Genomic DNA, 14,772 nt, shown 5'->3' with positions numbered 1-14,772 from the left:
TATCACCCTATAGAAGTAGAGAAAGGTGACAAAACCAAGTAATATATGTGTGTGACAAAACCTTGAGATCCAATTAGCTTTTTTTTTTCATAGGAAGTGAACCCAAAGCTCCATTGGACAAAATTTAAGCAATTTCACACCATAAGTAGACTATATTGTAACATAATTATAAAAAACTTAGGTAAAAAATATGAATTAAGTGAAGATGATAAAACCCATTTAATAGAAATTATTAATTAAGGTTCAAAGCATTAGTGATAATTAGAATTAAAAATGTGGGTGGACATAATTCACAATGGGGTCCATTGAATTAAAAGGGTATTTTTCTCTCTCTCTAAAATTTGTGAAATTGAAAGGGTAGCTGACCCCTCAGCATCATCACATGAGCAAACATGAAGCTACCTACCAAACCACCCTCAAATACCTGATTAAAGCCGTTGAGGCAAAATTTGAAAAGTTACAAATATTTGTCCTAGCTTCAAAAATGCGTTCTCCTCTATCCTGTAGCTGGCCTTCAACAAAGGCCACATCAAGGGCCATGCCCTGCATTGCTGGTGACAGGGGTTAAAATTTTGACCGTTTTATATGCATTGACCGACCGCTTCTTTCAACTCTTCAACAAGCGTATAAACGCGCAATATTAAATCAAATTAATTTAATAATTAGGATCAAATTAATTATATGATTTGATTTGGAAAATATAACGGTCCCATTATTTTTTGTTGAATCGGTCCCTAAACCGGATTTTCATTTTTGCTAGGGACTATGTGAAATGACCGAAAGGGCCATCATTACGAATTGCGTGTATGGGAATAAATAAGCGGCAGAGCTTTTGACCTTCAACTCCGTTTATTAAAATTTAAATATAAATAAACGGCTCCGAAGCGGCCTCGGACCAGAGGCCACACAAACTCTTCCCAGTACACACCACCGCGTCTCCGACTCCCACAAAATTAGCAGCCGGTTGCTCTCTCGCTCTCCGCCGACGCCTCCGCTTCTCGCGGTGACTCCATTCCTTGCTTTCGGATCTTCGCGGCAGCTGCGATCCGCTTTCGGTGACCGCGAATCTGTTGTTTCCGCTTCTTCGTCGTCCTCTCTCGTTTTCGGGTATTCTTTTGGGTCTCAATTTCTCGGTCGCCGGTGCCGGGAACATGGCGGACTGTAGGGGATTTTGGGAGAGGTAAATGAGGTGCAAGAGCCACCCCTACGAGGGCGGCGTGGGCGTCTGCGCTTCGTGTCTGCGGGAGCGTCTGCTCGCGCTCGTGGCCGCGCAGGAGAGGGAGGCCGAGTCGCCGGACAATCGCCGGAAGTCTGAAACGCACCCGCCTCCGCTCGTTTTTCCCAGGTCGGTTTCTCCCTACGTGTCGCGTCGATCGGCGGCGCGGGAGGCCTGGCATCACCACCCGCGGTTCTACAGCACGCCCCAGGTCGGTCCTAGTTGTCGCGACAACAAAAACGGTCGATTTTCCCTCATTTCTTCCATATTCCGCTCCAGATCCCACGAGAAGGACTCCGATCCCAGAGTTTCGGACGCTTCTGCGAAGGTTTCGTCCTCTTCCTGGATCTCGAATCTTTTCCCTGGTCGGAGGAAGAAGAAATCACGGCTCTTTTCGCTGGACGAGGAGAGTTCCACTACGGGCGGTTGTCAGATGAAGTGCCGGACAAGAAACCGAGGCATGTCTCCGGTGTCCAAGAGGAGAGATGAGGGGTCGGAATCTCCTGCCGGTAGCGGGTACTCTTCGGAATCGTCAACCGGCTACAGAAAGCAGATTACCGGGCCTCCGCGCCGGCGGGCCACCCCGCAGCACACTCGCAACGTATCAGGATTCGCGTTTTGTTTGAGTCCTCTCGTCCGCGCCAGCCCCAACGCGAGCAGAGTCGACGCGGGCTTCTCCGGCGAGATCCGATCCGCAAACCGGTTCCATCTGTCGACGGCCGCTTCCCTCGGTGCGAATCGATCAAGGAAGCTCGCGGATTTCGGGAGGTACCCCTGATGCGAAAACGCTTTTTTTTGGTTCTTGACCTCTCTACCCTCCCCTCTCCGCTCTGTTTCTATTTTCCTATCGGGTTCTTCACTGATTCACATGAATGCAAATTCTCTCTCTGTATAGAAGATAACAAACTCCCCGTCAGTGAAATTAAATGACAATTTGATCAAATCGATGCGTTCCCGAGTATTTTACCATGTATTTTCTATTTCATTGTTTTCAGTACTGTTTTATCACTCTCACTATAAATTCTGGGAGACGAAGATGCAGAGCTGCAGGCGACTGTCAACGTGTCGTCCCTTTAGATTTACTGGCAGAACATTGAATTGTCGGGCTCGTCCTTGATCTCCAGTCGGTACGAGGGGTTACAACTGCTGTTATAGTGGTTGTCTCTGGCAGTTAGAAACTGCTCGGGAGTGGTTCCTTCGTGTGCGTTACCGACGGGCAGCAGCAGGACTTTGGGGCTCGACGATGGCGATGTTGGAGAAACAGTTCCCCTGAGAATTAACCTCTTAAGTTATGAAGCTTAAACCTTTTCGAATCGGATTCAATGCTGAAGTTCAGTCCGAATTTTATTTACTAGTAATCGTAAATTATAATTTTCCAGAAAAACAACGCCAGCCCTGGGATTCGAAGTGGAATTGCTTTAGACGTGTAATCCAAAAGAAAGTTATGAAATCACGACGGGTTAAAGTCTGTGGCTAAAAGGATTAGGAACGTCATGGCCGAAGCTTCAATCTCCAGACTTCTCTGGGTCGTAACGCCGCGTCGTATACGAAAACGAAGCTCTATCTCTCCTAGAGATAACAAACATCGTCACGGCATAGGAATCAGCGAGAAATTTCTGCTAATAGGCGCTCCGAAATCCTTTTTTTTGAACGATTCTTCTGTACCTTCTTTCCCTTCTAGCCTGATATATCCAAGATTAATCATATGGGTTCCTCAATTAAGAACTCTTTTTTTAATTTCTTGTCTCTGAGAGATCTCAATCCGTTATGTAATATGAACAGCCAAGCAGAAAAGCAAAAAGGTCATTCCGGCTTCTGCTTTCAGCGACTCAGTCAACTTCAGAAGAGTAATCTCAAAGCGATGACGCGGGAAGCCTAAGCCCGTCATCATCTCCTCTCACTTTCAGACTCGGTCGCGCAACCGCTTTTTCGATCCCGTTGCGTTTGTCGCCGCGACCTGCCTTTGAAAGAAGGATAACCCTAAAGAGTTTAGGGTGGGGGGGACTCTTGGAAACTAGGAAGGACCTGGTGTGGGGGTCCGCTTTATTAATAATAACCCGTGAGAGGCGCATTAAGGACGCACCTACCTTCGTACTGCTTCCGTCCAGTGGTTAAGAAAGAATTTTTTTGTGGGTCCTCTTTAGGGCCCACTCCTTTAGTAATTGCTCTAAAGTAAAACATTTGAAATTTGAAAAAATATGTTTATATATTAATTAATTTGATTTTATTCATTTATAACGAGTGATTAATTAGGTTATGTCTATAATAAATAGGGGTAAAGGCCCACCTCGCATCCTCTCATGCAGAAATTGAAAAAGGAGGGGCGAGGGGTCCCTCCTATCTTCATTCTTTTTGGTGTTTACTAGTAATGGAGAATGTCCTTTCTTGTCCTTGGCGCTTTGCAAAACGTAGAAGAGAGGGAAGTGAAGTTATCTTGTCTCTAAACTTTATTTTGGGGTTGACAAAGTATAGGCCGATAATATCTTATTGGATTTATCCATTTTTTTAATTCTAAATTGTATAAATACTATCAGTGGTTCAGTTCGCAACTCTGCAATTATAAATATGCGATAAAAATGACAATTTTTTTTTTCTTTTTGTTCTTTGAAATTTGAATTTAGACAAATTGCTTCCTAGTTTGGGTTTGTCACATTCTTCATATTTTGGTTTCTCTTTTTCTTAAATGGATTTCAAGAGGGTGGTCTTGCTTGCTTGGCATAGTTTTAGCTGGTAAATTCAGCCTCTCATTATGGAAATGGTACCGGGTCTTAATTCTTTGGGTGGACAATAGAATCACTAAGTTGTGGTGTTTTGTTGCCTCACTACCGGTATTCTAAGCTACATCAATTATAGAAGTTAAAGCTTTGGGATGGTATAATTGGAAGTAGAAAATTGATAAGGGATTATCTTCCCTTTGGTTTAGGAGATAAGATGTCTATGGTTATATTTATCTTTTATGTTCTAAATTGTATAAATACCACTCATAATCAATGCAAAGTTGTGGTTCAGTTTGACCTCTCATATGGTATCAGAGTAGATCTATTAATCTTCTATATTTACCTTCTTTCATTTTTTTTAAATACTCTTTGCCCGTTACTCCCTCTTTGCTACGCCCTCTCCGGTGTGAATTCGCACTGGTTGAGCTTTTGTATGCCCCCAACAATTCAAGTGGAGCCACCAGAAGTGATGGATTGCATATCCGCCATCTTTTCCTCTTCCCTTTCTTCTTTGATCATGCGACGCATTGACAATCTCGTCATACCTAAAATCGATCCCTCCACTTGTTGGAATTATGATTTCAAATATATTATTTATGAAATAAAGTTACCATGACTTTATAGGCATGGGGCCTACTTCTAGATGTTTTGTCATTGGATGTTCAGTATAGGGAATAATGGCAAGCACATGCCCCTGTAGAGGTAGATTAATTGCGTGCATTGACTTAGTGGACACATCCCTTGGGAATAAGGAGATATATCTCTCTTGAGGGGATGTATCTCTCCTAAAGAGATGTATCCTTATGAATAGTCATTAGTGCCACACCCTTTGGAAATCTATAAATTCTTCCATGGTCTTACAAATGAGGCTAAGGCTATTTGCACACCTAGTTTGGCTGAACGGGGGCAAACCTATCACTTGTAAACAAATTATCAAAGGTTATCTTGTGCACTTCAAGTTCTATTTATATTCTTCAAGATGAAAGGTATGCTCTCTTTATTCTTCTTATTTCAATTCTGTGATATATATATATATATATATATATATGACTCTCATGATAAGGAGGATTATGGAGGATTTAATATCTATTTCTATGATGTTTATTTTATTATTATTAGACATCAAGTCTAACACCACCTTCAAAGAAGAGTGCCATAAGCCGCAAGCAAATGCCACTCCTCTTCCGTCACCCGATGTTGTCGTCTCCTTCAGTTCCAACTCACTGCAAATCTCTCTAAATCCAAGTCTCTCACTCTTGGCTCAAATTCATCTTTATCAGGTATGATATCTTTACAAAGCTAGTGCCATGTTCACAGTTTTAGTTGCCAAAAGACAAAATTGGCCTATTTAATTGTGGCCTACGAGCATGATAACCAAAGATGGTTGCTATGTCTATAAGAGCAAGGAAAATCTCAGTTATGGGAAAGGAAAGCGCACTGGATTGACTGCACATAAAAGAGAAAAGCTCATATTTTTTCACTATGGACCATTCCTCGGTTATCTGTGTTTGATAAGTATTCAAGACGAGAATGCATACAATTAACTACCAAAAATTCTTTTGATGTATTAGAAATCAGATATTTCCAACTCTGACACTGGATGCTTTAAGTTTATCAAGAATTTTCAGAGCTAGGAAGTAGAACTGTCATACTTAATTGCTGTAGGCTCCACTTTAAATGCAATGGTTTATGCATGTAGTTGACATAAAATCAGGGTAAAATAGTAATTTTGTTATCTTTTTAAGTAGGGGATAAACCTAGCCAAACCGGCTTCAGTTCAGTTTTTATTTGAGCTCGGTTCGAACTCGAACTTGAAATAAAGCTTGTGTAGTATAATAAACCAAATTCGAGATTTTCTAAGTTCGGCTTGTTAGTTGGTGAGATGACTCGTTAGCATAGATTTTTTTACAAAAATACCATTTTAATTGTTCTCGTCAATTCCCTCTTTAATTGGTTGATAGTTGTTTTTATTTACGTCAAACCAAAAACGATTAATCGTTCGGTCCTTTTAGGTCCCTTAACATCTAATGTTGTTGTTTGCTAATAAAATAAATATTATTAATAAAGATATTTGTTAATTTTTTTAGATCTATTAAGCTAGTTATTATACATTAATATGCTCTATTGCAAAGTCTTGGACTCATCAATGATACCTTAAAGTTCGATGGTACCAATGTCATCACAATATTTTATTTATTTTTGAATTTTTTAAGTTTTAAACGTAGGTTGGAACTCGAACTTGCTCGATTTCAATTTTAGACTCGAAACTGAGTTCAAACACCAACCGGATGCATCTTCTCTCTCTTTGTGTTGAAAGTGTTGTGAGTTTGAGTTTAGGGAAGGTTACTGGTGGGGGATGTGTGGGGAGAGTCTGCACATGAATCTATGAGGTTTATTTCTTTGACTGCTTTGGAAGTCATTATCAAAATGGCCTTCTCTTTCTGTTCCTTCATCCTTGGGTGGGTTGAAGAGCAGCAGCACATGCTTGCAGCAGCATTGGTGTATGTGTTCAATTATCTCGGCCAAAAAACACTCATGTAAGGGGCTCGTCATTTTACTGTTTTGATTTCCAGAAAGCGATATAGAAAGAGATCACGATATCTGACATTTTCGTCACCAAACAATTTAATGATCTCCGTTGCTCCACATTCAATGCCTTGATATAAGTGACCCGCCTTGTTGTGGTAAGAACACTGGTTCTCATTTTCGTTCATTAACGCCGATGTTCAACAGCTTTCCCCTTCGCTAATGGCGGACAAAACGATAACACTTTTGATCTGGTGGGTGGTTGAGATACTGGTGGCAATGGTTTATGCAAACATAACTGTAGTTGACCTATGAATTGCGAGTGGGTGATCCATCATGTTCTTATAAGAAAATCTCTGGCGAAGTTTCGGTGGAAATGATGATCGTGGATGTGGACTCAAAAAAAGCGCTGTGTTTGGAGAATGTTTCTTTTTATCTTACCAATGATTGATTTCTTTATCGCCTCTCATGTGCTGACCAGTAAGCAGTCTTTCCAGGAACTAAGGAACCATATTTGGCTCTTCACATTGATATAAAGAATGCTTGGAACTTGCAAGCAGCACTTGGTCTGGAATGTTTTAGATTTCCACTTGGAGATTGTGTTCGGATCAAAACCCAAAAGCATTTGTCTAGGGATGGCACTACTTGTTATATTTGGAAATAAAGAGTAAGTGGCTTTAGTCTAAGTTGATAACCTTAAATAATATATTGAGATATCGACCGGGCCGATCCTTGTATGAAATCGTATTAGGGGAAACCCATCCCTAACCCAATACCCAACGGGTTTTTTCTCACCCATCCTCGACCAATGGAGTGAAACCTGAAACCCGAACCCAAAGTTTTTTTTAGGTTAAGTCAAGTTCCCCATAAAACCCGATCCAATGCCCACCCTTACCTTAAATCATCTTATTTAAAATAAATTCGTTGATCATTTGAGAACATCAAGTTAATATTTTTTGAATAAGACATTTCATGAACGGAGTACCTTTTTATTAATTAATTTTGGTGTAAACAGGCCAGAACTATATCCAAGAAAAAAAAATTTATAAATTTATGTTTAGGTATTAGATTATCGATTTTTATAATTTAAATTAAGTACATTTTTTATAGAGACCCAAAATTACCACGAACAAAGACAAAAATAAGAAGAAAGAAAATAGAAAGTGGCATCACCCAAAAATTAGAAAGTGTTGCCATATCCTAAAAAATAGGAGCTCAAGGGTTAAAAAGTAATTGTATCCCTCAAGGGGCTGGTCAAAGCTGGAGTCTTGAAGAAGATGGATCTCTGTTTAAATTATGTAATTAGTGAACCCTAATTGACTGAAGAGTTACCCAAAATAATGCATAGGAAAAAGTATAAATAGGGGGTGTTGGCCGACTGAAAAATCAGTAAACCTTTTCCAAATCTCTCTTTCCCTTCTCAAATTCGTGCCTAGCACGTCCCCCCTCTTTTTCTTCTCCTCTTCTCTCTTTTCCTTCAAGATCTCTCTCTCTCTCCCTCTCTTCATCTACTTCTCTCTTATTCCAACTCTCTTAACCTCTCATTTTCAACTCTTCCTTTCACTTTTTAAGGACCTCTCACCATCAGGGTTCTTATCAATTTTAAATATACTAAATGATACTAGGAATGATTTTTAACTACTAAAAGACAAAGATTGAAGATTTTCCCCAAATATAGACTCCCAAAGAAAAAATCTAATATATAAAAATATAAAAATAAAATAAATAATTTACATATCAAGATATGTATAGTGTATTTTCACCTGAGATAGTCATTGATCATGATCAAATGACTGAGATAGCCGTTGATCATTATCAGCTGGCTGAGATAGTGTTTCCCATGTTTTGCACCAAATGGTTTTTGGTATTGGATTAGCCTTCAGTCTTTTAAGTAACTGAACCAAAAAATTCATAAAGTAAAGAAAATTAAATTTTCCCTCGTAGAACCATTGAGTCAGTCCCCCCTAACCTAAACTGTTCTGTCCCAAATCCGAGTTGACTCGGTTGAGTGATTACACCTAAACCTTGGTGTCTAAGTTAAACATGTCATACATGGGATATGCATGATGTCTCGAACTATAGTCAAACCTGTATTATTATTCAGGGCCATAATAACAAGGGCATCGTGTACATAAGAAAGGCGACGGAGCCTCTCCTCTCTACAGGAGCCAAGAAAGAAAAGCCAAGGCCACATTATTAAACAAAATACACAGCGTCCAAGTTCAAGTGGGCAGCCACCCTCTTTCCCAATTCCAAGCACATTCTCTCTCGGCCTTAAAGTCCTTCCACTCATGACTCAGCACTGGCGAGCAGACCCACCAGCCGACAAGCTCGAGCTGGTGCTGCAGTTTCATGGAAGTGCAGTGCCTGTAGAACACAAATAGCAAGGCCACGTTTTGCCGGAGATACAAACAAGAGAGAACAGATAAGTTGATCATTGTCTTACGGAAATCTCCTCTCTTTCATACGTTCTCAGTTTTGCTTTCTTCGATCGATCGTGGCCCAAGTGTCTCCTGTTTAAGAACAGTCCATTTGAATGGGGGAATCGCTCCTGGATGCTTTCTTATTCAAACTGCAGGAAGTTGACTTGATTATTCTGTTTGGCCTGATGGAGACACCACTTTCATCCAACTCTCTTGCTTTTGGTGAAGGAAATGATCTCGCCTCGTTCTATTATCCTCCTGTGTTATTATTGGAAGACAAATGATAAGAAAATCAGATACCCTTAGACCTAATTACTTTTGGAACATTTAAATTGAGAACATGTGTAGTTTGTTCTCTTAAACTAATGAGAAAATTAGTGAATTTAGCCTTTACCAAGCAATTCAAGTGACCTTTTCCCATGCTTACTTGGCTTCTGAGAATTGTCACTGGATCTCATAATCTAGGCAAATGACTACCTAAGTAGTCACTGTCAAACGGAGTAACCAAAATAATAACACAAATACAAAGAATTTTTTGATGATGTATTCTTCTCCGTTTAGGAGACTATTTATAATACATTACATACTGATTTTAGGATCAATTTAGATTCTAAAATCAAGGAATAAAATCACAGGGTCAAAAAAATAATCCGTTTCCTACAATCACGCTAATCAATTTACATACATTGCATTACAGGTTTGCAAACAGTCACAAATATTTTTTTTTCATATTTTCTTGAATCTTTGGCTACATAGGCTCTAATGAAAAAAGTTTTCAAATTATCTCCCAGTTCGGGTCCTAATCCTTTCTTATTACGTACACTAGGCCAATGGAGTTTTGTTCAAGGAGCTTCATAGTTCATAAACTTCATCACTTTCTTTTCCACAATGTGTAGTTATAAAAGATTCTCTCTTTTCCCATCTTAGAGCATTAGCTTTAGCTTCAAGCATCAAAATGTCTTCAAAAGAATATCTCAATCTAGAGGAGAATTTAAAGATCAAGAAAAAATTTGGTAATTGAATCTCAAATAGCTTTGAACTACTCAAATTCTTGTTCTCTTTGTCAAATAATTTAACCAAGTGATCATAGTCCATATGCTCAAATCTAATTTTATATGACTTGCTAATGTAGCAAATCATCTAAATGATGGACTCAACCAATCTCAGCTTATATTTTACCTATATAGGGTTCTACTTTCAAAAGTCATAAGCAAAACAACAAAGTGACCAAGTTCCTAAAAATAAATCAAACTAACTTTGTTATGGGTAGAATTGTTTACTAAGATTTGGACTTTTGACCATAAATCTAACTCTCAATTTCGGTATTAGGCCAAAAGCACTAAAATAATGAAATTAACAATCTAAGGTTGTTGGATTCTAAGGTTTTAGCATAGGATCATTAATGGAGAGGCAAGAGAGAGAGAGAGAGAGAGAGAGAGAGAGAGAAAAGAAGATTAAGACAGAGAAGAAGAAGAAGAAGAGAAGAGAGGAATAAAACAACTTTTGAGGTTTAGAGTTGGAAGGAGGAAGAGTTTTGGCGCGAGAGAGACCAAAATTATAGAACAAGAAAGAAGAGTGAAAGTGTACCTCAGCTCAATTCTAAACTCTTGGATATAAGTGAATGTTTATATTGAAAAGTTTTAACTATGCCCTTATATCTTAGGCTTACATAAAGTAAGGAAAAATAACAATTGTAAGTCTATAAGGATTTCAATACTTCCCCTCAAGCAGGCACAAAGACATAAAAACACAACTTGAAACATACTTCGTGTAATGGTTTAGATGCAATCTCTTTGGTGAAGATATCAGCCAATTGAACCTATGAAGCAACATACTGAGAGAATTTCTCCCATTATGTCTTCTCTTAGATAAAGTGACAATCAACTTTGATGCATTTTGTTTGCTCAAAGAAAATTGGATTTGTAGCAATGCAAATTGGCTTAATTATCACAATAAAGATGTGTAGGACCTTTCACAGGCACAACAAGCTCCCTTAGAAAGATTTCAACCATATCAACTCACTCACTCCTTGAGCCATTCCTCTATATATTCAACTTCAACCTTGGTACAACATTGTATTTTTTTGCACGCACTTAATATTTGTGGCTACTATGTAACTTCTAAATCTAAAGCAGGATGTTTGATTGATTGATTGACAAGGATGAAGTTGTTTACTCCAATGCAATAATGAGCTACAATCATTACCCATAATTGCTGCATTTTTTATGTGATTGATGTGATAGAAACTAAGTACATTTTCTTTGGCTTATATTGTTGCATAGGTTTCTATGCTGCTAACTTTTACTTTCTTGTACAAGTATCCCTAGAACCATTGGCATTTGCTTCAGTATTTGTCCTTGTTGGAAACCATAACTAGCTACTGCCACTAGTTAAGGTACACATGACTCATAGAATATAAAAGACCTATTGTTTTCCTTTAATAACTTTTAAAGCTTAATTGTACACCTGTCAGAGTGTTGAGGCTTAGGAAAATGGAATGGGTAGATGTTTGTTTTGTTGGCTCTCTGAAGCACATCTTCATACAATTTCTACTTTACAGAGTTAGGTCTATATGCATGTTTTTTTTTTCATTTTATATGTTTTATTTTGATTTATATATTATGTATATGATTCAAATTTTTTATTAATTGTAGTATCGAATGATATGGAAAAAGATTGTTTTGTGGCTCATCTAAAGTAGTTAATATTGTAGAAGTTAGGACCCCATGAGAAGGACTCTAGGTTAACGTGAAAGAAGAAGGAGAGAAGAGAGAGAAGACGGAGAAAGGAGAAGGATGTGAGGGAAGAGAGTTTGGATTAAGGGAAGAAGAAAATGCATCAAGGGAGAAGAGAGAGTTGCTGGATGAAGAGAAGAATTGAATGTCTTACCTTTTAGCCAATGCTCTTATTCATAGTGGTACAAAACCCTTAGGGTTACAACTCAATAGATTAAAAGACATAATAAGACAACGTACTTACATCTACATGTCATCCTTATGGAACATACCATAAATAACCATTTTGCCACTCCTTTGACGTGTGGGTTTCTAGCCTTGAGCTTGTGGGCTTGAACCCATCTTCCAACACTCCCCCTCAAGCTGGAGGAGAAAATACATCATAAATACCCAGTTTGCCACCTATATAAGATAGAATTTTGGATGTAAACAGTTTGATGAGGATATCAACTACTTGCTCTTGAGATGAAACATATTTATAAGAAATTATTCCTTCTTGAAAAATTTCCAGTATAAAATGACAATCCACTTCAATATGTTTAGTTCTTTCATGGAAGACTAGATTTGACGTAATGTGAATAGCTGATTGATTATCAAAATGTAGGCCCAGGGAGCCTCCTTTATAAAATCCCAATTCGATAAGCAGAGTCTTTACCCATAAAAGTTCACTTACAGTGTGGGTCATAGCTCGGTGTTCTGCTTTAGCACTAGATCTTATAACCATGTTTTGCTTTTTGCTTTTCCTTGTGACCAAGTTCCCCCCAACAAGGGTACAATACCAAGACGTAGATTTTTTATCATCAGGTGATCCAACCCAATTTGCATCTAAGAAGCCTTATATATTGAAGTGCCCATGTTTTTTATATAGCAATCCTCTTCCTGGAGCACCTTTTAAGTATCGTACTATTCTCTCCAAATCTTTCCAGTGAATAATTTGTGGTTTGTACATGAATTGACTTACCACGCTCACAACATATGATAACCCAGCCTGGTTACCGTGAGATAGATTAATTTTCCCACGAGTCTTTGATATTTGTCAGTGTCAACATCTTCTCTAGTTGTAGCACACAATATTTCAATCGCATCCATAGGTATATCAACTGGTCTACAACCCTTCATTCATGTTTCTTCAAGAAGATCCAAAACACATTTTCTTTGAGACAATACTATCCTTTATTTTGACTGAAAGACTTTTATACCCAGAAAATATTTGAGCTTACCCAAATCTTTAGTCTGGAACTCTTAGATATCATATTCTTCACTTCTTGTATACTATGAGCATCATTCCCAGTCAAGATAATGTCATTAACATACACGACCAATAATATCTTCCCTTTGATCGTATTTTTAACAAATATTGAGTGATCAACCGAGCACCTATGAAAGTCAAATCGTAGAAGCGCTTGGCTGAATTTATCAAACCAGGCCTAAGGGGACTATTTAAGCCCATATGAAAATTTCTTTAACCGGTATACAGACTCCCCCTCAACCACATATCCTGGTGGTTGGACCATATAAATTTCTTCACGTATATCACCATTTAAAAATGCATTTTTACATCAAGTTGATATACTGGCCATGATGAGTTCACAACAATAATGAGGATGATACGTACCGAGTTCAGTTTTGCAACTGGAGAGAAAGTCTCTTCATAATCTATCCCATAGCATTGAGTATAACCTTTTGCAACTAGTCATGCTTTTGAGGCGAGCCACTAACCCATCGAGGTTGTGTTTCACCGAAAAAACCCATCTACAACCAATCAGTCTTTTCCCTTTTGTGAGCGATGCCAATGTCCAGATTTGATTTTCATATAGTATTTGTATTTCTTCATCCATAGCCGCTTGCCATCCTGGATGCTTCAGGGCCTCCTTATAGGATTATGGTATGGAAAAAGAAGAAAGAGAAGCAAGAAATTGAACATACTTAGAAGATAATCGATGAGAAGACATAAAATTGGCAATTGGATGAGACTTAGTACACGAACGGGTTGCCTTTCGTAATGCAATAGGCTAAGTATCAAATTCAGACCCAAACATAGGAGGAGGAGAAAGACTAACCTCAAGTGGATTTGACAACTCCACAGGTGAGGGCACGACCAATGCTTCAGGGGGATGAGTAAGATCTTCATTAATTGGCACAAGCAGACATGGAGTAGTAGGAGGAAATGTAAATCCTAGAGGAGCCTCATGTGAGGAGTAGAAGGAAGTGTCTTCAAAGAAAGTCACATCACGAGATACCATCTACCTCTGAAGTATAGGATTATAAAAATATCTCTTTTCTAAGTTCGAGAATACCCTAAAAAAATACACTTCAGAGAGCGAAGATCAAGTTTACTTTTATGTGGTGAAGTATCATGAACAAAACATGTGCAACCAAATAGTTTAAGAGAAGTGAAAACGAATCTTCACCATAAAATAAAATAGAATACGGACTCTGAGTTCTAAGCACTGATGAAGGTAACCTATTGATGAGAAATCATGCAGTAAGAATAGCATGAGGCCAATAAAAGTAGGGTACATTCATCGAGTAGAGAAGGCCCTGAGCAACTTCAAGGAGGTGATGATTCTTTCTTTCAGAAACATCATTTTGTTGAGGGGTATAGGCACATGATGTTTGATGAAGAAGCCCATTACCCTCACAAACTGATTTAAACTCATTAGACAAATATTCCTTAGCATTATCGAATCTAAGAATTTGAATTTTTTTCCAAATTGCATCATAACCATTGCATAAAAGTTTTTAAAAATAGAAAGAATTTATGAACGTTCTTTAAATAAAAGCAACCATGTCACTCGGGTAAAATCGTCCACAAAATTAACAAAATATTGAACTTGAGAAATGTTAGAGACCTTTAAAGGTCCCCATAGATCAGAATGTATTAATGCAAATGGAGCAGTACTGGTAGTTGTAAGACGAGGAGAATATGTACTCCTAACATGCTCACTTAATTGGCATGTCTCACAATTAAAATTAGACAAAGATGTAAGAGATGGAACTAAAGAATGAAGTGACGAGGTAGATGGATGACCAATCCGGTTGTGCGAAAGTTGAGCCTCAGATGTAGTGGATGAAATAGCAGCTACTGGTGGAAGAGTAAAATAGTTTAAGCCCCATTTTTCATGGTACCCACCAATCACCTGTTTTGTAGTTAG

The 14,772-nt window shown here is 38.4% G+C and overlaps 1 protein-coding gene across 1 annotated transcript; it reads left to right on the top strand.

The window, feature by feature from the left end:
• Positions 1–860: 860 nt before the first annotated feature.
• On the top strand, positions 861–2,314 carry LOC137948437 (uncharacterized). Its single transcript, XM_068794522.1, has one exon. The coding sequence runs from the start codon at positions 1,185–1,187 to the stop codon at positions 1,992–1,994; it is 810 nt and encodes a 269-aa protein (XP_068650623.1). The 5' UTR covers positions 861–1,184; the 3' UTR covers positions 1,995–2,314.
• The last annotated feature ends 12,458 nt before the right edge of the window (positions 2,315–14,772 follow it).

Source organism: Aristolochia californica, unplaced genomic scaffold (assembly GCF_029961685.1).
Source record: "Aristolochia californica isolate CCGP_79_NKW_82.1479 unplaced genomic scaffold, dmAriCali1.0.hap1 SCAF_13, whole genome shotgun sequence".
Lineage (NCBI taxonomy): Eukaryota > Viridiplantae > Streptophyta > Magnoliopsida > Piperales > Aristolochiaceae > Aristolochia > Aristolochia californica.
This window is presented reverse-complemented; position numbering and strand designations above follow the sequence as displayed.

Excerpts from the sequence above, each read along its gene's own strand:
- LOC137948437 (XM_068794522.1), top strand. The coding sequence starts at position 1,185 with ATGAGGTGCAAGAGCCACCCCTACGAGGGCGGCGTGGGCGTCTGCGCT.